At 43.9% G+C, this 22,806-nt stretch overlaps 1 protein-coding gene across 1 annotated transcript; it reads left to right on the plus strand.

Moving 5' to 3' along the window:
• Positions 1-1,035: 1,035 nt before the first annotated feature.
• Positions 1,036-22,595, plus strand: TNFSF10 (TNF superfamily member 10). Its single transcript, XM_063131968.1, has 5 exons — positions 1,036-1,267; positions 15,370-15,510; positions 16,639-16,684; positions 17,858-17,974; positions 20,001-22,595. Exons 1-5 carry the CDS (start codon positions 1,145-1,147, stop codon positions 20,456-20,458), a joined length of 885 nt encoding a protein of 294 aa, XP_062988038.1. The 5' UTR covers positions 1,036-1,144; the 3' UTR covers positions 20,459-22,595.
• The last annotated feature ends 211 nt before the right edge of the window (positions 22,596-22,806 follow it).

Raw genomic sequence — 22,806 nt, forward strand, 5'->3', positions numbered from 1 at the left:
ATCGAGCCCAACCCCATGCTCAATGCAGGAATCCACCTTAAAGCATCCCTGACATATGGTTGTCCAGCTGCATCTTGAATCCCTCTAATGTGTGAGAGCCCACAACCTCCCTAGGTCATTGGTTCCATTGTTGTACTGCTCTAACAGTCAGGAAGTTTTTCCTGATGTTCAGCCGGAATCTGGCGTCCTATAACTTGAGCCCATTATTCCATGTCCTGCACTCTGGGAGGATCGAGAAGAGATCCTGGCCCTCTTCTGTGTGACAACCTTTCAAATATTTGAAGAGTGCTACCATGTCTCCCCTCAATCATGTTTACACCGGGCCTGCTTTTGCACCCAAGAAGGCATCAAATGCCTAGACAGACCAAACCCATTCTGAAAGACTTCTCTGGGAACAAATTTCAGAGGGTAGTGCCAGCAAAAACATCAAAGAGCACTTTTCCCCAACGTGGTGCACTCCAGATGTTGTGGACCACAACCCCCAGCATTCCTTACTATTGGCTGTGGTGTCTGGGGCTGATGAGAGTTGGAGTCCAAAACACCTGGAAGGTACCAGATTGCAGGGAGGCTGAGAAAGTCTTAAAACACCTTAAAAACTAAGGGTGCAATCCTACTCAAGTTTAGACATTTTTTTTAAAAAAAAAAGTCCTAGAACTCCCATGCTGGCTGGGAAATGCTGGAAGTTGCAGGGCTTTTTCCTATCTAAACGCATATATGATTGCACCCGTAAATTCGTTAGGAGTGGAGCAAGACCCTTGATTGTTTTTGGAAATAACTTTGTTAAAAACAAACCAAATCTTTGAAGCAACTGATATCCAATCTCTACGCTGTGTGTGTGGCGAACAGGCTCGGGGCTTTCTCTTTCTTTTCCCAATGTCGACTTCCAAAAGATTTTACAAGCCTTTGCTCCGGGGGGGGGGGGGGTGCTGGGAACGAGGAGGAAGGGGAGGAGGCAGAGTTTGAACACTGGTGCCAGGAAGTGGCTCCACCCAAAACAAAAGACCAAGTCTCCACTATAACAACCGCCCTTTCTCTGTCTGTTCTCACACGCCCCATCGACACACACACATACACACACACACGCACAGAATCGTGGGTCTGCTGCCCTAGATGCTGGCGCTTTGTTTGTCTGCAAGCGAGCAAGATGCTGATGTCCAGCGGCCCCAGCACAGGGCAGACCTGCGGTTTGGTGCTGATCTTCGCTGTGCTGCTGCAGTCCATCTGCGTGGCAATTACTTTCATTTATTTCACCAACGAGATGCAACAGGTTAGTGGCCCAATTTTATTTGTCCTGGGTGGGGGTGGAGGGATGCTTGCTCAACTCCTTCCTGCTTGCCCAGGAGCGCGGTGCAAGCCACGTCTCCTTACGAGTCAGCCCCATTGTATTCAGCGGAGGCTTACCCCACTTAAAATACACACGCACAAAATCCTATGCAGTTTTGTCGCTTGCGCATCATTGCAAATTGCAGCCCGTCTGCAATTTGTTTGTACCCCCCGAGTTCAGAGCCGGATCGCCTGGCCGGGCCCCTTTTCTGCTCCTTTGTTCGAAGCTGCACCGAAGTTCTGCCATCGGGCCGCGAGAGGCGCGTTGCGTTAATCCGGAGTTGCTAGCGCCGCTTTGCACGGTCCTCGGGCAGGCTGGCTTTAAACTTTGAAGCATTTCCAACGAGGAGGTAGTTACGATCAGGAGTGCCCGCACGGGCTTGATCATAACAACGGAAAATGCACCCACTAAGGGATTATTTACTGAGTCTTATCTGATTAACCCATTTGCTTCCACATTAGACAAAGACACAAGGCGGAAGTTTAAAAGGTGCCATTTGCAAGAAACGAAAGTCTGGTAAAGGCTTAGGCCTTTTTGTTTCGGAGGAACTGCCATGGATCTCAGCGGGATTTACTTCCGAGTAGGTGTGGGGTGCAAGGCTGCAAATCCTGTGCACGCTTATTTACGGGAATTGCACAGAGCTGCTTTCTCCCAACATGGTACCCCCCCCCCAATATCTGGGACCACAACTCCCATGATTCTTACGATGGACTACAACTCCCATAATTCCCAGCCATAGGAATTCTGGGAGTTGTCGTTCAACACATGGAGAATACCCGGTTGGGGAGGCGGGTGCAGACCCATATGGGCTTAAATGCCAGCGTGTTCCATTGATCTCAGCGGGATTTTCGAGGAGACGCCATAGGATCGGGCTGCAATCCTATACGTGCTAAATTGCGAGAAAATGCCCAAGAAGACCTGCCTGCACGGTTGGAATTCTATGTACGCTTCCCTGGCTGGAAGAACTCAACAGACCCTTCCGAGTAAAAGTGCACTAACTCAAGAGAACACTTTGGTTTGTTCTTTGACTGCAGCAATTCCTTTCCCCACCATCTTGCAACTCCTGTAAACATATTTTCTAACATTTGGAGAGTAAATGGTTTGACACCGTTCAGTCAGAGTGAGAGGATTAAATGGTTACCAAGCCAATCCTGCAGGCTGTTTTTCCTCGTGTGTCGCTTTTTACACTGATCTTGCGGGCAGGGACTGTACCTCTCCTGCTCTTCCCCAAATTTACACTGCTTTGTTTTTTATACAGTGACTAAACTTCAAGCAATTTCAGACAGAAAACAAACAGCCCCCCTACATAGCTATTTTCCTAACTTATGTACCTCCTTTTTTAAAAGAAAGAAAGAAAAGAAAAGTTGCCATTGGTAAAGGTGGTTTTTAAAAAGTGGTAAATTTGGGGCTGGGGGAAAAAGTTTGAAAAACACAGAATACATTGTTTGCATGACTTCTCCTTTCATATTGCTTTTATCTTTCTTAAAGAGATAAGAGTCCTGTTTAGTTGGCAGGAGAACCTCTTTCCTGTGCTAACCAGCAATAAACAAAAACTCCCCCCTTGCTTCAGTTTGGAATTGACTCTGATAATTATGAGCTCTCTTAAAGAGCATCTGAGCTTGGAACAAGGTCGTTTTCCGAACCAGGTAATTGGGATCTGGCTAAGACTCCTCCAACATCTACATTCTCTTTCTGGATGGATCAGGAAAGAGCCCCTGGCTGTTCATATAAATGCGATTGAGTGTCTCCAGCTACCCTTGAACATAGAAGGGACTCCGTTGCTGCTCACAGAAACTACCCATGTGAAGTACACTTCTAAGCACAATACCTGGATTTCCTGCATGAGCAGTGTATTGGATTAGGTCAGCCTTTTCCAACCTATTCTCCAGATATTTTTGACTAGAACTATCATCTGCCCCAACCAGCATGGGTGGTTGGGGCAGATGGTAGGAATTGTAGGTCAAGGGTGGTGGGAATTGTAGTCCCAAGATAACTAGAGGGGAAGCCTGGGCTAGATGATATTTAGTATGGCTGCCTTGAGGCCCAGTATTGGGCAAAAGGCTGGATACAAATAAATATAATAATAATAATAATAATAGTTCTTTCCAGTTCTGTGGTTCTGTTCCTAAGCTCTTGTATTACTGACAAAGAAGAAGGTAGAACAACTCCTGTGGCTCAAAGAAGAACACAGGCCTTAGCTCAGCCTTCCTCAACCTGGGGCGCTCCAGATGTGTTGGACTGCATCTCCCAGAATGCCCCAGCCAGCAGCTGGCTGGGACATTCTGGGAGTTGTAGTCCAACACATCTGGAGCGCCCCAGGTTGAGGAAGGCTGCTTAGCTAGACCTAAGGTTTATCCTGGAATCATCCCACGGTCATCCCTGTTCATGTAAATGACACACGGGATCCCTGGAGCAGGCAGGGACAACCCTGGGACAATCCCGGGAAAACCTTAGGTCTAGCTAAGGCCTGGGACACCACCTGTATTTTGCTTTATTTCCACTTGAGTGAATTCAGATGCATTTCTCCTTTGGAATAGCCACTCTGACATTCTTTATTGAATTGTAAGCTGGGGAGGCTATTTCACGGGTGGACAACCTGTAGGACAAAACATCTGGAGGGCCACAAGTTGCCTGCCCATGGGCTATCAGATACAGAAACGTTCAGGTTTGTACTCTTAATGTAAGGCTTTTGGGTTTTGGGGATGTAACAAAGATTAACATTCGCTTCCTGATTTCTTGCGCTCTCCAGTCTTGTTCAAAATCAGTTTCACCCCTCTCTACTGGGGCAGCTGTTTCAGATCAAGCAGAGAAGGGCAAATAACAGGAAGTGCAAGACAGCTATGGATCCTGTCCCTCTTTCATCTTTTAATTGCTTTCAAAACAGCCAAATGTTTTCTAAGAGCCAAATGTGGTGGTTTCATACAGTGTAATCACAGACCTGATTTCAAATCCCTTCTCAGGCAAATCTCACCCTAATCTACCTGACAGGGTTGTTGTGAAGACAACATGAAATAAAAAAAAAGTACCCCATGTTAATTTTTTTGTCTCAATATTCCACAGTTATTTGACCTGAAATATTTGAGGGGGGAATTACACTAAGGGAGCAATCCTATGGCCTTTAGATAGGGTGACCATATGAAAAGGAGGACAAGGCTCCTGTATCTTTGACAGTTGCATAGAAAAGGGAATTTCAGCAGGTGTCATTTGTATATATGGAGAACCTGGTGAAATTCCCTCTTCCTCACAACAGTTAAAGGTGCAAGAGCTATACTAGAGTGACCAGATTTAACAGAGGCAGGCTACCTGCAGCTTTAACTGTTGTGTTCTGATGGAGAGGGACTTTCACCAGGTGCTGCATGCATACAAATGACACCTGCTGAAATTTCCTTTTCTATACAACTGTTAAAGATACAGGAGCCCTGTCCTCCTTTTCATATGATCACCCTACTTTAGACACTGTCTAGAAGGCCATAGGATTCTTCCGTTTCTGGGAACCAAGGCTCCAAACTCAGAGCCCAGAAATGGCTTTCCCTGCCCTCTCCCCCACCCCCTTGTATCCAACACAGTCCTTGCCAACACAGTCCTTGCTGCATGCTCCTTGGAAATGGAGCATGCAGAGGGCAAAAAGGGGTGGTCCTTTGGGAGGGGAAGAGACCACAGATGCTGCTTTACACAGCTTCCTATTGGGTCTCTAGGCCCCTTCCCGACAAAAATGCAGGATAGCCAGAGCAAAGGTGATGAAAACCCGTTGACATGCTAATTCTGCCTTCCCCAACCTGGAGCTCTACAGGTATTTTGGATTACAACACCCAGCATCCTTCAGTCAGTGGCTGGCTGAGAATAATTGGGAGTTCAACACATCCAGGTTGAGGAAGTCTGCGCTAATTAATTTTAGCGACCCAAAGAACTGTACGTGATATACCACTCATCTGTTTCAGTAGAATTCAGCTCTCTTCCACTTAGTTCGTTGGGGAAGTTTCAGTTTTGCTTTCGTCACCATTTATTTGTTTCATTTCATACTGATATATGTATTTCAATGACTTATATGTATTCTCTCACATTCTTGCTGGGATAATCACCTGAAAAACAATGGGCCTGTTCAGGCAACACACTAAGCAATGGTTAGGCTGCTAACCCTTTTGCAGCAAAGGGTTAGTGAGTGTGTTTAAACCTTGGTTATGTAGCCACCATGGCTAGGAATGGTTCACACAACACGCAAAGCCATAATGTTTAGCTCAAAATGCTTAACTACCATGGCTTAGCGTGTCGTCTGAGCAGGGTCATTAACTAAAACTTGCCAAGTTTCCTCAGTACTATATTTGCAATTGGCATCCATCTATTGTTACCAGTGAACTTAAGAAACAGAAAATAGACCTGTTTTCCTAGACACATTGCTCTCTTTTCCCCTGTTTATAACAGAAGCTGGACATGGCTGCATAGCAATAGCGGAACCAGCTACTTCTGGATCTCCTCTAACCCCCTACTGTTATTTCCTGCAGTATGATTTCATGGGACCTTTGTGAGCTTCTTTGGGTGAAATGATGTACATTCAGTGTTTTTTGCATTGGAGGAAGAAGTATTTTGTATGTCCCACAATGCTTTTCCTAGACAATGGGCTGATTCATATGTATCTTCAGAAACCAGCAGAGTCTGAGTTGCACTCCCAGCTGTGAAGGCATAGCTCAGCCTTCTCCAGTCAGAGGCCTTCCAGACATGCTGGACTGCAACTCCCATAATTCCCAGCCAGTATGGCCAATGGTCAGTTATGCCAAGAGTTGTGGTCCAAAACATCTGGAGAGCACCAGGTTGGGAAAGATGTGAGTTATGCCAATGAGACAAGTGTTCTGAATTTGCATGTTTTGTGTAGCGCAATCCGACTAGGATTGAAACTTTCGTCTGTTCGCAGGGTTTTGGTTATGTTGCTGCAGAATCTGTTGGTTTGTTTTATTTGTTGGTTTCTTTTTATTCCCTTGTGTGTTTAAAAGGCTTTTCCTGCCGCTGTTATTCTTGGCAAAAAGTTAGATTTAAAAATAATAATCCCCTCTTCTGGTTTTGGAGTAAAATCCTTGGTTAACAAAGGGATGAATGAGAGGATGTGGCAGTTAAGAAGCAGATGGCCTTGAATGGAAGGGATGTGAGGTCTAAGCTACTTCAGTATTTGGTCACAGTTCTTAAACCCACTGTTTCTGGCCCACCATCTCCTCCATTTTCACTTCCTTTCATCTATTATCTATCTAAATTTTTAATTGAGGAGTTAATAGTTATTGGGTTGTTACGTATCTTTGTGTATAACGAACAAATCAAGATAAAATGTTTATTTTTAAAAAAAGTATCTCCAAAATCAACCTGGTAGAAAATCGGTAACAGCTGAGTTCCACTCCCCCACCCCAGCTAAGTGCCTTTCTTCAAATGATCTTGAACAGTGTTTCAGGCCGGTCCCTGCAACAAGACCACATCACCTAAATATAAAGCGGTGGTTATCGAAAGAGCACAGCTCCCACACAGAGCATTACGACTAATTGCAAGACTCGTCTTTTGCGGGCAGAAAATAGCCCTGAAAAATACCCAGCGTTGGCGGGGAGACAGAATAGCTTTCGGTCTAGAAAGGCTACAAAATTGGAAGGAGGGGGTGTTGTGATGAACATTTTAGGAGCCTTGGGGCAAAACAAATGCTTTTCAATTAGCCTTCCCCAACCTGAATCCCTCCAGATGTACTGTATTGCAATGCCTACCACCTCTGCCAGCATTGCTGGGCTGGCTAGGAATAATGGGTGTTGTAGTCCCACATATTGTCAAGTTGGGGGAGGTTGTACCAAACCTTTCAGTGTTGATCATGGAGGTTTTTGTAGCACAGAGCGAGTGGGTCTGCAGACCCACGGATCAAATGAGATCACTCAGCGGAGCAGGCTTATGTCTTATGTCTCTTCCTGCCAGACAGCAGGATGAAATTTGGCCTTATTCCATGATTGATCAAACACTGCTTCCATTTCTGTGGGTCACATTCTCTAAGTCTGGGTCTTTTAAGGAAGATAAAAAGAGCCTGTGTTTCAAAGGGGGTTTCTTGCAGGATGTGAAAACAGGATGGTAAGCTACAAAACCACACATAGGCCTCCCTGTTTCTGACACCAATAGCAACTTCCTCTCTGCAGTCACGTTGCAGAGAGCTCAGTGAAGCCATTGCAGCAAAGGGGAGCTCGCATGCAGTGTGCACTCGTACAAAAACATTTTACACCTGTTTGTGTGTATAAGAGCCTGACCCACTTCTGCATGCTAGGCTGGTCAGAAATAGCAATGTTTTCGTTGTGCGACACACATAGGCACACTATTAATTGGCACAGGTTGTTGGCAATCTGGCCCGTATTTTAAAATTTTCTCTCTCTCTCTTTCTGTGTGTGTGTGTGTGTGTGTGTGTGTGTGTGTGTGAGAGAGAGAGAGAGAGAGAGAGAGAGAGAGAGAGAGAGAGAGAGAGATGAGATCAACCTGTAGGTCTCAACTAGGGTGATCATATGGAAAGGAGGACAGGGCTCCTGTATCTTTAACAGTTGTATAGAAAAGGGAATTTCAGCAGGTGGCATTTGTAGGCATGCAGCACCTGCTGGAACTCCCTTTTCTACACAACTGTTAAAGCTACAGGAGCCCTGTCCTCCTTTCCATATGGTCACTCCAGTCTCAACAAAAGCTAATTTTACTACCAGGAGTGAGCAAGCTGAAAGGTTACCAATAAACCACTTGCACTGTTCCTCTTGTAGCACATCGAGGCCTAGCCAAGGCTTATGTGGCAGTTACTGAATGTGAGCCGGGCAGAACATCTTGCAAGGATCAGATCCGGGGTGGCTTGTGGTTGGAGGCGAAGGCAAGAAGAGATTGGATCTAGAAGTGCTAGCAGCAAAGAGGCAGGCCAAGCCAGAATAGGAATTCTGGCAGCTGAGAGAAGGGGAGTGGTTGTAGATTGAGCAGGGCAAGCAGAAACAAAACTCCGAGTGAGGCAAGCTAGCAGGGCTGGTTCCAGGATTTGGAAGTCCCTTGGGCAAGACTCCCTCAATGCCTTCCTGCTCACTGGTATAACCTGCTTGCTTGCCAGACAGCCAATGAGCCAACACGTTCAATGTTGCAAACACATCATAAGTGAATCTTAGAGTAGAATTCAACTAAAGTCTTACTTAAGAGTTACACCCATTGAAATGAATGGGACTTAAGTTAGTAATGATGAACGTAAGACCCATTTATTTCAATAGGACTACCCTAAGTAGGACTTTAGTTGAATTGTACCCTTGAACTCATGATATTTCAGACCAAACTCAGTCCTGCATGCTCTCCAAAAATCTATCAAAGCATTCTGCCTTGTGGATTTTTTTTTTATTTATTTATTTTGGTCTGTGATTGCAGCAAGATTTGGAGCTTGGGAAATTGTTTACTTGCTGGAGTGGAAGAATGTGTTTCTCAATGGAGGTGTCCTCTTTCTCTGCTTTGTCTTTTTTTTCTCCTCCTTCCGGATTCTTTTTCCTTAAGGGATGACCTAGGAAAGGGCTGGCTTTAAAGCAGCGGTGGGAAACATGTGGGCCTACAGATGTTTGCCCCTACAATTTCCATCAGCCTTAGCCAGCGTAGCCAATGATAAAGGATCTTCAAACAATTGAAAGGTTTTCACACAGAGGACGACCAGGATCTTTCCCCGATCATCTCAGAGTGCAGGACACAGAATAATGGGCTCAAGTTACAGGAAGCCAGATTCCAGCTGGACATCAGGAAAAACTCCCTGACTGTTAGAGCAGTATGACAATGGAACCAATTGCCTAGGGAGGTTGTGGGCTCTCCCACACTAGAAGCATTCAAGAGGCAGCTGGACAGCCATTTGTCAGGGATGCTTTAAGTTAGATTCCTGCATTAAGCAGGGGGTTAGACTCGGTGGCCTTATAGGCCCCTTCCCACTCTGCTATTCTATGATTCTGTGATGGGAGTCATAGGCCAAAACAGCTGGACGCAAATAAGTTGCCCACCCCCTGCTTTACAAGATCCAATTGAGGCCTAGAGTGTTTTTTCAGACCATAACTAATGCTGGGCTGGAGTCCCTTGTTCCTTCATTTCTCAGTCCTGTACTTTCCCCCCCTGCTGGCTCATACCTTGTGAGAAACCACCTACAGGCAGCAGAAAGCAGTCAACTTCCCCCACCCATTCTGCCCTGTGGTAATGTTGAGTCATGAGACGGGTTAGAGCAAAGGGTGTTGTGTGCTGCTGCTTCTGGCTTCGTTTCGCAGCAGAGAAAGATAGATCTAGAGTGCTATCAGACACTGGAGGTGGGTGGCTTTGATGTCAGTAGGGCTGGGAATCTGGTCTGGGTTTCAGTCAGAACTCTAAAGTTGCTATCCAAGATGCTTTGTACCTTGGATAGCTCCTTTAGAGTTCCGACTGAAACCCGGAGCGGATTCCCCACACCACTGGCATTGGAGCCACCAACCTCCACTGCTTCTGGGAGACACTTTTATCGCACAATCACACTGCCCCAAGCATAGAATGTTATTGTCCGTCTGTCTGTCCAGATGTCATTTTGTTCCACTTGTAACCCTCCTTTGTTTTTCCACGACTTCTTCAGCCTCTTTTTCTTACCCAAGAAAAACTTAAAGAAGGAAGGGAAAATAGAACAGCTGGATAATACCTGTTTATGTGCTAGGAGACTGGGAACTACCCTCAAACTTGATTAAGTTTGAACAAATTGGGAGTTTCAACCTCGTGATGCCACCCTGTGCTTTTTAGGTGCTTCTAAGATCTGGGCCATTTCTCTTGTAGCTCTAAAGCTTGCATGGCACCTTTCATATTAACGGCTTCTTGTTGTTGTCAAATACAGCAGGGAAACTCATTCATGTGTAGAGATTTAGGGGATGTGGTTCAGTGGTAGAGCGCCTGTTTTGAATGCAGAATGCCCCCAAGGTCAATCTCCAGCAACTCTAGGTAGGGCTTTGGGGAAAATCCTGCCTGTAACCCTGGAGAGTCATTGCGTGTCGAAAGTTCTGGGCTCGATGGACCGAGGGTCTGACTCCGTAGAAGGCAGCTTCTGATGTTCCTAGATTTTGCCTGTAGCATTGGGCATGTAGCATTGTGTGTGTGTGAAATGGAGCAGCATAGGCCATGTGCAAGCAATGCATTATGGGTTTTGAAAACTAGGGGACCAATTCCTGCTCTCCAGAATGCATCATTCTGTTAACTTTTGATGCCCACAGTTAACCTGACCTGTTTCTGGATGACGCATGAAGCAGCAGGCTTGGGATTGCATGGAAGTGCCCTGTGCAATTAAAGGAAAGCAAGAGAGAGATGGAAAGATGGAGACTGAAGGAGAAAGGGAGGTTTGAGTTGCTACTAAGTACAAATGCAAAGAAGTCTGAATTCTGTGGATGCTGAAAGCGGAGGCGGTGATGGTGTGTCCCTCTGATGAATGCATGCATGGGTATGTATATGTGTAGATGCAATTTCAGGGAAGATGGATGAGGCTGGATTGGGCAGGGGAAGGATATAGGGAAAGGTTGGAGGGCAGTGTTTACAGCCTGAAGACTGTTCCTTTTTTCTCCCTGTGAATCGGCAGATCCGCAAGTGATTCTGAAATGGAGAACGGATGAAGAACCCATTGCTGACTTCCTGGGTCTGGAACATCGGTTGTTTTGGTCCTAACATACCATCAAATTGCTCTTGTAGATGGCGGCCACCAAATGAAGACAGGATGGAAGGTGGAACTGAGATTGCTGCCACCAGAATGACATGAAGACATGAGCTTCCCATCCTCCAGAATCCTAAAGGTCCAATATGAATGTCCATAGTACTGTTAATATTGTCTTGAGTTTTAGGTAGAAGTCATAATTTGGTTTGAATAGAAAGGTAGATTCCCCCACCCCCTCTACTTTGATTAATAAAATTTATATTTTTATAATATGTTGGCTTTTGTTTGTTTTGAGTTTGCCAAGTGGAAAACTCTTAAATGATTTACAACCGTACTTTAGTTCGTTACCTAAATCGACCCTTTCTCTCCGTTGCATCCCAAAGCACTCTCAGGTCAGGATCAGTAGCAGTGTGTTGGCCCAGTATAGGGAGCGGGAGAGCCCTTTGCATCCATTCCCATATTTCCATCCAGTCCTCCCTCCAACTCAGTGCAAGTTCCCCAAGCTTGGCGCTCAATTAACTTGTATCCAGGCAGAGCAGAGTTCTTTCTTCAAATGATAGGTTGCAATGGGAGGAGAGTAAAGATTATAATTGTAAGAGTAAAAAAAATAATTAAAAATGCACGGTTGTATTCAACGTTAGTCTAACATAAGTCCCATTAGTTTTGGTGGGCCTGCTCTAAGTAGGATTAACATGGGATACAACCCAGAGTTGAATACTTAAGCAGGAGAACAATTTAACCAATGCTAAGAACTTTGAATTGCCATTGAGTGCAATAGAAGAGTTATGCAATTGTTTAACTCCCCCACCCCCAAAGCATGTGATTATGGGATAATACCTTTATCAGGACCAACCAAAATGTCACGATTTCAAAATCTCCAGAAAGCCTCCTCAGGCTGGATCTTGAAACAATACTGGTGATGAAGGAAGAAAGTAAGATAATATATCAGAGTCCCAAAGTCTGCAGTTTGAAACCTCTGCTGGAAACAGAACCAAGTAACTGCTAGATTTTATACTGAGGTCTTCTGCCTCAAGCAAGAGTTGTCCATCTTGGGAATCCACCATTTGTTTTAATTTCTTATGCTACAGTTCACTTTTATACATGTTTTGTGAGTAGGGGGAAAAAGAAACACAGATCTGCACAGTGAATCCCTGACCACACGCGAAAGCTGTTTGCCTCTCCCTGGCAATACAATGCTAAGTCCCTGGCAAAATATTAAGTAAACCTCAATAAAAAGAAAGAGGATTCCAAATCTTCGACGTCTAAAATGAACCATGTAGTGGAATCGATCAGATTCCTGAAGGGATCTGTTGGGTCAACTAATCCTAGCTCCTTCCCTCAAACTGGACACTATGGGCTGTTAATGCTCCTTCTTTAATATATGTAATTTTTAATTTACCTTCAAGGAATTTAAATTCTACAATAACGAAAAAGTTCTGTAACCGTCATAAATTAATCAGATTGAGCCGATTTGCGTTTTGTTTGCTTTTTAAATTGTATAATTTATTCCGCTGTTCAGCATATTTTATGCTGGTGTTGCATGTTATGGAGGATGGGGCATATGCACACTCCTTGATGAATTAACAACCTACTGAACTGGGCGATTGAGCCTCCAAGAAGGAAGAACTGATGATTCTAAAAAGATCTCATGAGTACCGTAGTGAACATAACATCTTAAGAATCTCCATTATGAGTTGGAGATTTCTCGTCTTTCTGGACTATTGATGCTCATTCCCTTGGACAGCGTGATTAAAGTGAATGCCAAACTGGGCAAAAGACTGGCAGCACAGCACGTTGGAGGATTGCATCGTGTCTACAAGAGATCTGAGCAAGGGAGATCTTCACACAGGCGTGCGTCTTCATCCTCGATAGGATGCTAATCCTGGCCCCACTGAACCTGCTGGAAGATTCTTTAGATACACGTGAGGATCCACTTTTCCATCCAGAGCCACTAGCTGTGACGCTCAACTACTCTCTTGCAACTGGGGCTGAATCGAGGTCCCGGGGACAAGCTTGTTGGCAGCCTGATAAAGTCTTGTGAGAAATGGTAGAGCGTGGAGGAGGAGAAGGTCGTTCTTGTTTTTAAATTTTCTTTTTTACTTTCTTAAGGCGCAGTCCTGTGGACTGCATCCTCAGTGCTCGGAAGGCCCTGAATATGGAGGCTTCTGAGATCCCTATGCCCTAACGGGCTGAAGCTTGCAAGGCAGGAGGAGCAGTGGGAGGGGATCTTTGCCTTCCCACTCTCTGATTTCATCTATTTTAGCTCCCATATGTGCCTGCCCAGACCTTAAGATCATCCACAGGGGTCCTTCCCCGTGAGCCAAAGGAAGTGAGGCAGGTGGCTACTAGGAGGAGGGCTTTCTCCGCTGTGGCACCCCGGCTGTGGAACGAGCTCCCCAGAGAGGTTCGCTTGGCGCCTACATTGTTTTCCTTTCGTTGCCAGCTGAAGACCTTTTTATTTTCTCAGTATTTTAACACCTAATTTAACTTAAATTTAAACTCTGCTGTTTTAATTCCATATTTTAACCTATATCAATTTTTGCTGTGTGGTTTTATCCTGATCGTGCTTTTTATATTGTATTTTGTATTTGTGTTTTTAAATTGTTGGTTGTTTTATTATGCTCTTCGTGGTTTTAATTTTTGTGAACCGCTCAGAGCTTCGGCTATTGGGCGGTATAGAAATGAAATAAATAAATAAATAAAATGTGCTTTTCAGCCCGTCTAACAAGGGTGATTCAGAGGGGAAGGAAAGGAAGCTCAGGAGAAATCCTATTCTGGCCTCCCCGGTCTCCTGCCTTCCCTGCTGATTGACACATCCCTGTTTCCCCCGAGGTCGATTTTCCAAACTTGGAAAGCAAGCCTGCACAGTTCTCTGCGCTGGCTGTGAGGAGAGTGGATCTCTAACTCCCGCTTCCAAACTGTCTCAGCGGCAGGAATCTGAAGTATCCTATGGTCCCAGGGACCCTCCCCAGGGATCATACGAGTGCTCTCTCCAACTCTTGGTTTTAGATCAGACAGTTTCTGTACGATTATATAATACTTACTTCATTGTTATATGATGCTATTTATTGTAAGATCCTCCTCCCTTTTCCTCGGGTATAACTTGGGGTATCCTGTTCTTTCTCACCCACTATTTTTCCTGCTCCACGTGTAGCTCATAATGCTTTAATACGTTAGTAATGCTGTTTTTAATTTGCTTTTTTGTTGTGTTTTAACTAAATCTATTTAGTTTTATGCTGTTTTTGTTTATAATCTGTATTATTATTCTCTTGTTTGTTTTTTGTTAGCCGCCTTGAGTGCCATTGCTTGGCAGAAAGGTGGGATAAATAAAATAAATAAATCATAAACCTCCAGAAATTGCAACAGGTGGTACATATTTGTGTCTTTTTAAAAATGTATTGAATGCTGTTCTAAAAATCTTTGCACTAAACCCACTTATAATAAACAGCCAATAAAAATGGTAACACGTTAACAGTGCTATCCTATGCACGTCTGCTTAGAAGTCAGTGCTATTGAGTTAAATGTGCCTAAAAACTACACAGAGAGGCTAAAAGCTGTATGAAAAGGACTGTAGCCTAAAAGCACACTTACAGTGTAATCCCAGCTGTTCCCCCAGAAGTAAATCCCGCTAGATTAAATGGGAGTTTGTTTGCTTACTATACACTCTTGTCTCAAGTAAGTTCCATTGAATTTATTTATTTATTTATTTATTTATTTAATTACATTTATATACCGCCCCACAGCCGAAGCTCTCTGGGCGGTTTACAACATTTAAAAATAGTAAACATTAAAAGTATACAATTTAAAAACACACACACACACACACACACACACACATAAAAACAGTATAAAAACAACAGTATCCATTTAAAAACAACAATTGTGGGGTCCATTAAAAACAAACTTAACGTTGTTAAATGCTGTTAAAATGCTGTTAAAAATTCAGTGGAGCATGCTTCTGATGTATACAAATAATATCTGAGAACCATACGACAGGGAGGAGATTTCTGCAGAACTTTGAGAGTTATGATGAAATATCTGGTATATTTTTGCTGAAATCTCTTCCTTGTAATATGAGGAATAAGTGTGGTTTAGTTTTAAAGAGAAATTGTAAAGTCCCAAGTTCTGTCTTTGACATCTGCAGTCAAATGAATCAGGAGAATGGCTATGATAGGAGATTAATCAAAATAATGAGATCAGTGTAGGTCTCTTTAAAAGCTTTTTCTGGAGTTATCTTTTAATGTAACATTCAGAACAGAAACAGCTTTGCTAGCTATGAAAACATGTTCTGGTGCTCACTTATCTGTAATAATTTTATACCTTTCCAACCCTAGAGCTGCATTAATTTAATTAACATTCGCTCTTTTCTTTTTTTAAAAAAAAAATCTTTCTTACACAGCTCCGTAATACTTACTCCAAGAGTAGCTTGGCTTGCTTCACCAGAGAGAACTTTTTCCTAGAGGACCTGGATCCAAATTACAATGAAGACAGCGACCCCTGCTGGCAAGTCAAGTGGCAGCTCTCCAGATTAGTTAAAAAGGTACTTGTTCCAAGAACGAAAAAGGTTGTTCGTTCCTTTATTTGATTATATGAGCACTTCAGGATACAATCCCATGCATGTTCAGGCAGAAAAAAGTCCTACAACTTCCAGAGTAGGACTTTTTTATGTCTAAACACGCATAGAATTGTGCCCTAAAGTTGTTTGAAATGTACACTTACAAATCTATCACCCAGAGAGCTTTGGCTATTGGGCAGTATAAAAATGCAATAAATAAGTAGATAAATCTAAAGTGTGGCAGGAAAACATTATTTTCCAGGACTGCCAACAGATGAGGCAAAAAAACTTATTTCGGCTCTGCATATTGTATGTGAAGTGGCCCTAAGGGTGAGACCATATGTACATGGAGCAAAAGGCTTGATCTTATATACTAATTAATCTGGAATAGTTTAGGGTGACTATTTGGAAAGGAGGACAGGGCTCCTATACCTTTAACAGTAGTAGAGAAAGGGGAATTGCAGCAGGTGTCATTTGTATGCATGCAGCACCTGGTGCAATTCCCTCTTCATCACAACAGTTCAAGCTGCAGGAGCCCTGCATTCTTTTGTATCAGGTCAAGAGGGCAGGGCTCCTGCAGCTTTAACTGTTGCAATGAAGAGGGAATTGCACCAGGTGCTGCATGCATACAAATGATACCTGTTGAAATTCCCTTTCCTATGCAACTGTTAAAGATACAGGAGCCCTGTCCTCCTTTCCATATGGTCACCCTAGTTAAGGGATATATGACACTATTTTGTAATCCCCATGGTGCACTGATGTGTTTTTAAATTTACGCAGCAACTGAAAGAGACACATCTTAACAAGAGTCTCTTATCAGTTAAGGTGTAACAAATCTGCATTAAATGACCCAGAATGTGCAGCCCTGCTTCAGAAGGGATGTGTTGGATCAGGACTATATGCCACCTGGTCCAGCATGTGTAGTCTGAATCCCAGCAACCAGCAGAGGCAAAGTGTCTTACCTTAAATGTTCCCGCCTTAAACAGTGGTCCGCTGGTGAACCTCTGCTGTCCTTGCTGTAGGCAGCCTACAGAACAAAATTCCACACACGTTTTTTTCCACACTTCTAATTTCTCAGGGGGTAAAGCTAACCAATTACATTTGCAATTGCAGATGGTAGACCGGAAACGAGTAGAAGAGGCAAACTCCTCAGCACAAGGTATCGATGGGGACACAACTGTTTCTCATCTTACTGGGAAAGAAATGCTCTTGGATGACGAGTGAATGCCTGTGTTGATGTAGTGCGGAAATGATTATGATGCATCTGTGAAACAGCCAGTGTCGTGTAGTGGTTAGGGCGGTGGACTAGGACTTGGGAGATCTGGCTTCTAGTCCCTACTTGGCCATGAAGCTCACTGGGTGACTTGGATTCAGTCATTGACTCTCAGCCTAACCTACCTCACAAGGTTGTTGTGAGGATAAAATGGAGAGGAGGAGGAGGACTATGTAAGCAGCCCTCCTTGCAAGAGGGAAAAGTGCAGGGAATATATGTAATAATAAATAAATAGCCAGATGATTAAGTCAGCTAAGAAGCTGAACATATAGATTGGCTCTCAGGGACATTCATATGCACGTGGGATCACATAAGTGGAAAGTCATCAGTGGTAGAACGAGTCCTTGAATTTTACGTGCTTTGTATGCAGAAGGTCCTGGGTTCAGTTTTTGGCATCTCCAGTTTAAATAAGTATCCAGTAGCAAGTGATGGGAAAGACCTCTGCCAGTACTGGGCTAGATCAGCCTTTCCCCACCCTGGTATGTTTTGGACTTCAATTCCCATTAGCCCCAGCCAGCATTGCCGATGGTCAGGAATACCAGGAGGTGTTGTCCAAAACATCTAGAGGGCACCAGGTTGGGAAAAGCTGAGCTAGATGGACAACTTCCATCAGGCCTGAAGCAGAGATTGGAAGCAGGGCCATGGGCTATTTCAATTTTAAGAAAAGGTGCTTGCATTGAATAGTTTTCCTCTTCCTTCCTCTTCTCTTTGTCCTTGTGTGTCGTGACTTTTAGATTGTAAGCCTGCATGTAAGCTGTTTTGAAGAGCAAAACACAAATGCTTGAAATGAAACACTAATAAATAGTTTGATCTGGAATCAGGTCGTTGGTCTTGTCTAGCTCCAGCACTGTCTGTTCTGACCAGCAGCCGCTGTCTAGCCTATCTCTGGCAGTGGCCTTTCCCATGACCGGCTGCTCCTCCTTTTTTAAAAACTGAGATGCGAAGAATTGAACCAGGGAGGACCTTTTGCATACAAAGCCTATCTCATCGCCACCACAGGGCCTTTGTTGTGATCCTAGTTCAAGATTTAAATTCTGGCATTTCTGCTTTTGCGCCCAGGTGGTGCTGCTCTAGGTTCTACTGCAACGGAAAGAGATGTGTCAGAAAATGCTGTACCCAGAGTGGCCGCTCACGTCACTGCGAGCAGGAACAGGAAGAGTGCTCTAATCACACAAAGTAAGCTTGGGGATTGCTTGCTAGTCTTGCCTCCTGAGGACGTCTCCCATTTATTCTACTTTCCTTCTGGCTTTTTTTAAAAAGCAAGTCACTAGCCCTTAAGACTGCAGTGAGGAAGTTGGAAATCCTTTCGGTAGGCATTGCGCCAGCTGAAATCTCAAAACCGGACCTTTAATTGGTTGTACTGCTTTTAAATTCTATGCTGGTTTTAGCTTATTAATGGTTTAATTTGTTTTGGGCTGTGTATATTTGTTTATATTGTTTGTATGATTTTACCTGTACGCCGCCCTGAGATCCTTGTGATATAGGGAGGGATACAAATGTTTTAATAAATAAAATTAATTACAAGCAAAGCACCACAGGTAGGGAAATATTCTGGCCCTGGGGGCCACGTTGCCCCCCGCCCAACAGCATTAGGCTTTTCTCTGCAGAAAGAGGCACAGAGCATGCACTCCGTGACTGTCCACACTGCAAAAGGGAATGAGCAGGATAGCCCCACTCTTATCTCTGATCACTGATCTGAGATAAGAGTTGAGTTTTCCTGCTTCAGCGCTAGGGAAAGGCTGTGTTTCTTTAGAATGGAGCTTGGGCAGGCCCTGGGAAAGAAGCCGGCAGGCTTGTTGGGCCAAATCTGGGCCACAGGCTGGAGGGTTCCCCATCCCTGCACTATACACTTTTGGAGTAAGAGTGAGTAATGTACAGACGATGAATGGATTTATTTCCTTTGTAGCTCGTTTGCAATAGTGAACAAATTGGGCCCGTGCTCATGGGCATCACCCTTTACCCCCAGGCATCATTGACCTGATGAAAATTGCACTGTGCAAATGGCCAGAAAATGGGAACAAGCCTTTAATTAAGAAAAAAAATATTGCTGGTTTGTCGTTCCATTTTCCTTTACAAGGGAAATGTCCCAGAAATGAATCATTTAGCAAAAACTTTTTAAACAGAGATAATCCACTCATTCGCTCAAGTGATTTTCATATCTTAAAAATCAGTGAAAATATAATGCATGAATTTGTAGTATATGCGGAATGACTTCCTATGAAGATAGGACTTGGGAAGGCTGGAGTAGACATTTAATTCTTTCGATCTGTGGCGCGTCATCCTTCTATTTCTTAGTGACAATTGGTTGGATCCAAACTGAGTCACCTGTAGAGTAGACCCATTGATTTCAATGGGACTACGCCCAAGTATAACTAAGTCGGATCCAACCCAGTGGTTGTTTTCAACTTGATTCATGTGAATGGGCCATAACAGTTGAATGTTGCACTTATGCTTAACCCTGCTATATTCCATGGGTATGTAAGGGTTGAATAACCCTCAAAAAGCTCATGGTGGCCAGTTTCGACAACATGCTGCAACCCCATTGGGCGATGCATATTCATAATGGTGGGCGCCCAGCACATAAATACCGAGGAGTGAAAAACAAGAGAACAACCCAATGAGGACTGAGCATGCATAGTATTGGGAGGCAGGAGGTGGGGGAATGAAAGGTGGAGTTGGGGAAGAAAGGCATGGACCATCTGAATCTTGCTTCAACATTGACGATGGGACAGTGTCCTCCACCATACCTGGGGACAACATGCTAGCATAGGGCGTGCAGTATAGGCTGTGTAGCACCCACAACTCAGTCCTTTAGCACCTCACAACCCGCCCCCCTGCAACATCTGCAGCCTGAGTTGGCTGTCTCACTCTACCTAAGGGTAGGGCTGGCCCTGATGGCTGGAACCCTGAACCTGAGCATTCCACACCACAACATGTTGTTGAAGGTCCTACTTGTATATAACAATAATAGTATAGAAGGCCTGCCTTCATCAAAATGAATGGGAAATTGGCATCTATGGGTGGAACATACGGACATTATAGTGTGTTGGGAATCCAAGATTGGGGGAAAAAAGCTGCCAAGAATTTGCAAAATACTCATTTTCAATTTATTGATTTATTATTGTACTTGAAAGATGTGCGATTTGTTTCATGTCTGTCATCCCTAAAAGATTGTATGTCTTCTTTCCCAACTGAATCACAGATTCCTCGACCACAAAGCCCCTGGGCTACAAAATAAACGCATGGGAGCAATCGAGAAGAGGCCATTCTTTCCTCTACAATGTAGGGTTGAGAAATGGGGAGTTCATCATACCGCAAACAGGCTTCTATTATATCTACTCTCAAACTTATTTTCGGTTCCATGAACTTGAGGGTGAAGAACTCGATGCAGATCCAGAGTCTGACAGCGTCAGGAACCCTAAGCAACTGGTTCAGTACATTTACAAGCAAAACGACTACTACGACGACCCCATCCTACTCATGAAAAGCGCAAGAACTAGCTGTTGGTCTAAAAAGGCAGGATACGGACTTTACTCCATCTACCAGGGCGGAGTGTACCAGTTACAATACAATGATCGGATTTTTGTCACTATCAGCAATCAAGAGCTGGTGAACATGGACAAAGAGGCCAGTTTCTTTGGAGCCTTTCTGGTCTCTTAAAAAAAAAAAGAGAGAGAAAGCCTTTAAAAAAATTATGGAAGATTGGAAGAAATCTAGAGATTGGGTTTTGAATCACATAAAGAGAAAGCTTACTGTACTGTTTTACTTGGAGTAGCTGGGCAGACAGCTTACTGACCAGAATTGAGAGTTTTGGTTTTGCAAAGGAACAAATGAAAGTCCCTAAAAAAGAATGAGACGTTAATGACTGGAGTGCCACATAACAAAGTGCCTGAATTATTTTCCGGAAAGAGTTATTTTGGAGGGCCCGGATTGTACCAGCCCTGGTCCAGAGAACCAACTCAACCACAGGAGACTGCATGCAGCCCACTGTAGCTGCAGAAGAATGTAGAGAGGTATGTGTTACTGTGTGGCAGTTTTCAATGTGTTGTAGCACATTGCATCGGTTGGACTGGGCCTGTGGTCTTTGATAACAAGAGCGTTCAAGGTTTGGCTGAAGTAGTTGCCCTTCTTCAAGCCACCTGCATTGCAAACCTCTCACAGCAAAAATATGAGAGCTGAGCCACACATCCAGAAATATCACACGGAAGAGCCCTTCCAGGACTGTACCACTTCAGACTGAGGGTGGGGGGATAATCACGTACGGGTTGGCTAAACCCTTCCCCCTGAGTTGCTAAGGTTTGCACGTGCACATTTTCATGCAGGGGGAGTGTTCAAACACATGCCTCCCCTTTATGCAGTGTGAAGTGGTACAGTCCCAGGAGGGCTGTACCATGTGATATTTCCAAACTTGCTGCTCCTCAATCATATTGAGAAGTCTGCAGGAGAGCAGAGAATATACTTCATCTTCTAATTTTGCACACTTGATAATATTGATCCAGTTGATCAGATTACACTGAGGTTGGAAAAGTGACTGAAATCACCGGCTGCAAGCTGGTGTCCATTTGTTGAACATTTCCCTTTAAAGTAGAACTCCTCTAATCTACATGGGAAGCCTTACCTTCATTTATTTTTTAATTACATAATAGCAAAAAGCCAAAATCCATGGCAATATTCTTCGCACAGACCTTCTGAATCTAGTGAAGCATGAATACTGGATATAGAGTTGCCATTCACAGCAGCCTGAGCTCCAGAAATCAACAGATGGAGGTGGTTTTTTTTTTATCTTGCTGTTAAAGGCCAAGGAGCAAGGCACAGTAGGAATTACAAAAGCCCTGTGCAGGTGTTTGCCTTAACTAGGGTGACCCTATGAAAAGGAGGACAGGACTCCTGTATCTTTAATAGTTGTATAGAAAAGGGAATTTCAGCAGGTGTCATTTGTATGCATGCAGCACCTGGTGCAATTCCCTCTTCATCACAACAGTTAAAACTGTAGGAGCCCTGCCCTCTTTTGTGTCTGGTCACTCTAATGTAGCTAGAGGGACTCCTGCAGTTTTAACTGTTGTGATAGAGAGGGAATTTCAAAAGGTGCTGCAGGCATACAAATGACACCTGGTAGAATTCCCTTTTCTATACCACTGTTAAAGATACAGGAGCCCTGTCCTCCTTTCCATAGGGTCACCCTAGTGTTCTGCAGTGTGTAACTAGAGCTGTGCCAAGGTATTTGGCACGGTGTTTTTCAGAATTCCATGGGGAGTAGAGACAATTGACTCAACCATTGTAGGGCAGGTGAAATTCTAGCACCTTTTGGAGGAAGGGTCTTACAAAATACGAGGTACCCAAAGCTATGGCTGTGGTGGTGCCTCCAGTTGGATTTCTTAAAGGTACCATGTTGTTCATGGAGGCATTGGGCTCGATCCAAACTTTGTCATATTTTGAGTAGACCCACTGAAATCAATGGGATGTAGGTTAGTCGTGATTCAGTCCATTCTGTTCCTCCCAGATAACAGAGAAAGAAATAACCCCGCCCTTAAGTACCTCATATTTAGGTTGGACGTTTTCTCCTGAAAAGTGTTACAATATTTTTTTTGTCTGCCCTGTGCAAGTTGCCAGAAATGACCTCCCTCATTTTCATGAACAATCAACCAGGGTGCAAATGTGCACAGGTTTTATTTGGAGTTTTTTGTTGTTGTTTGCTTGCTTTTAAAAGAAATACATTTGTAGCTCAGAGACATGTGCAAAGAGTCTTCCACAGTTCCATACCCCAAGATTGATATTTTTCTTACTGGTTTCATTTTGTAAATCCTTTTTTTTAAAAAAAATGAAAATAAAACAATTTTTCATAAATGATGGATTTGTTGGTTCATTATCGTATGTCTGCTTCTTTTATCCATTTCAAAGCTGCCAGAAAAGTGACCTTTTCTAACGGGGGTTGCCAAGTGACCAGAAAAGGAGAAAACACCAGACAATGCTGCCTGTGCCTTTAAGAGAGGCATGATATGCAGAAATAA

The sequence above is a fragment of the Elgaria multicarinata genome, chromosome 8 (genome assembly GCF_023053635.1).
Source record: "Elgaria multicarinata webbii isolate HBS135686 ecotype San Diego chromosome 8, rElgMul1.1.pri, whole genome shotgun sequence".
Lineage (NCBI taxonomy): Eukaryota > Metazoa > Chordata > Lepidosauria > Squamata > Anguidae > Elgaria > Elgaria multicarinata.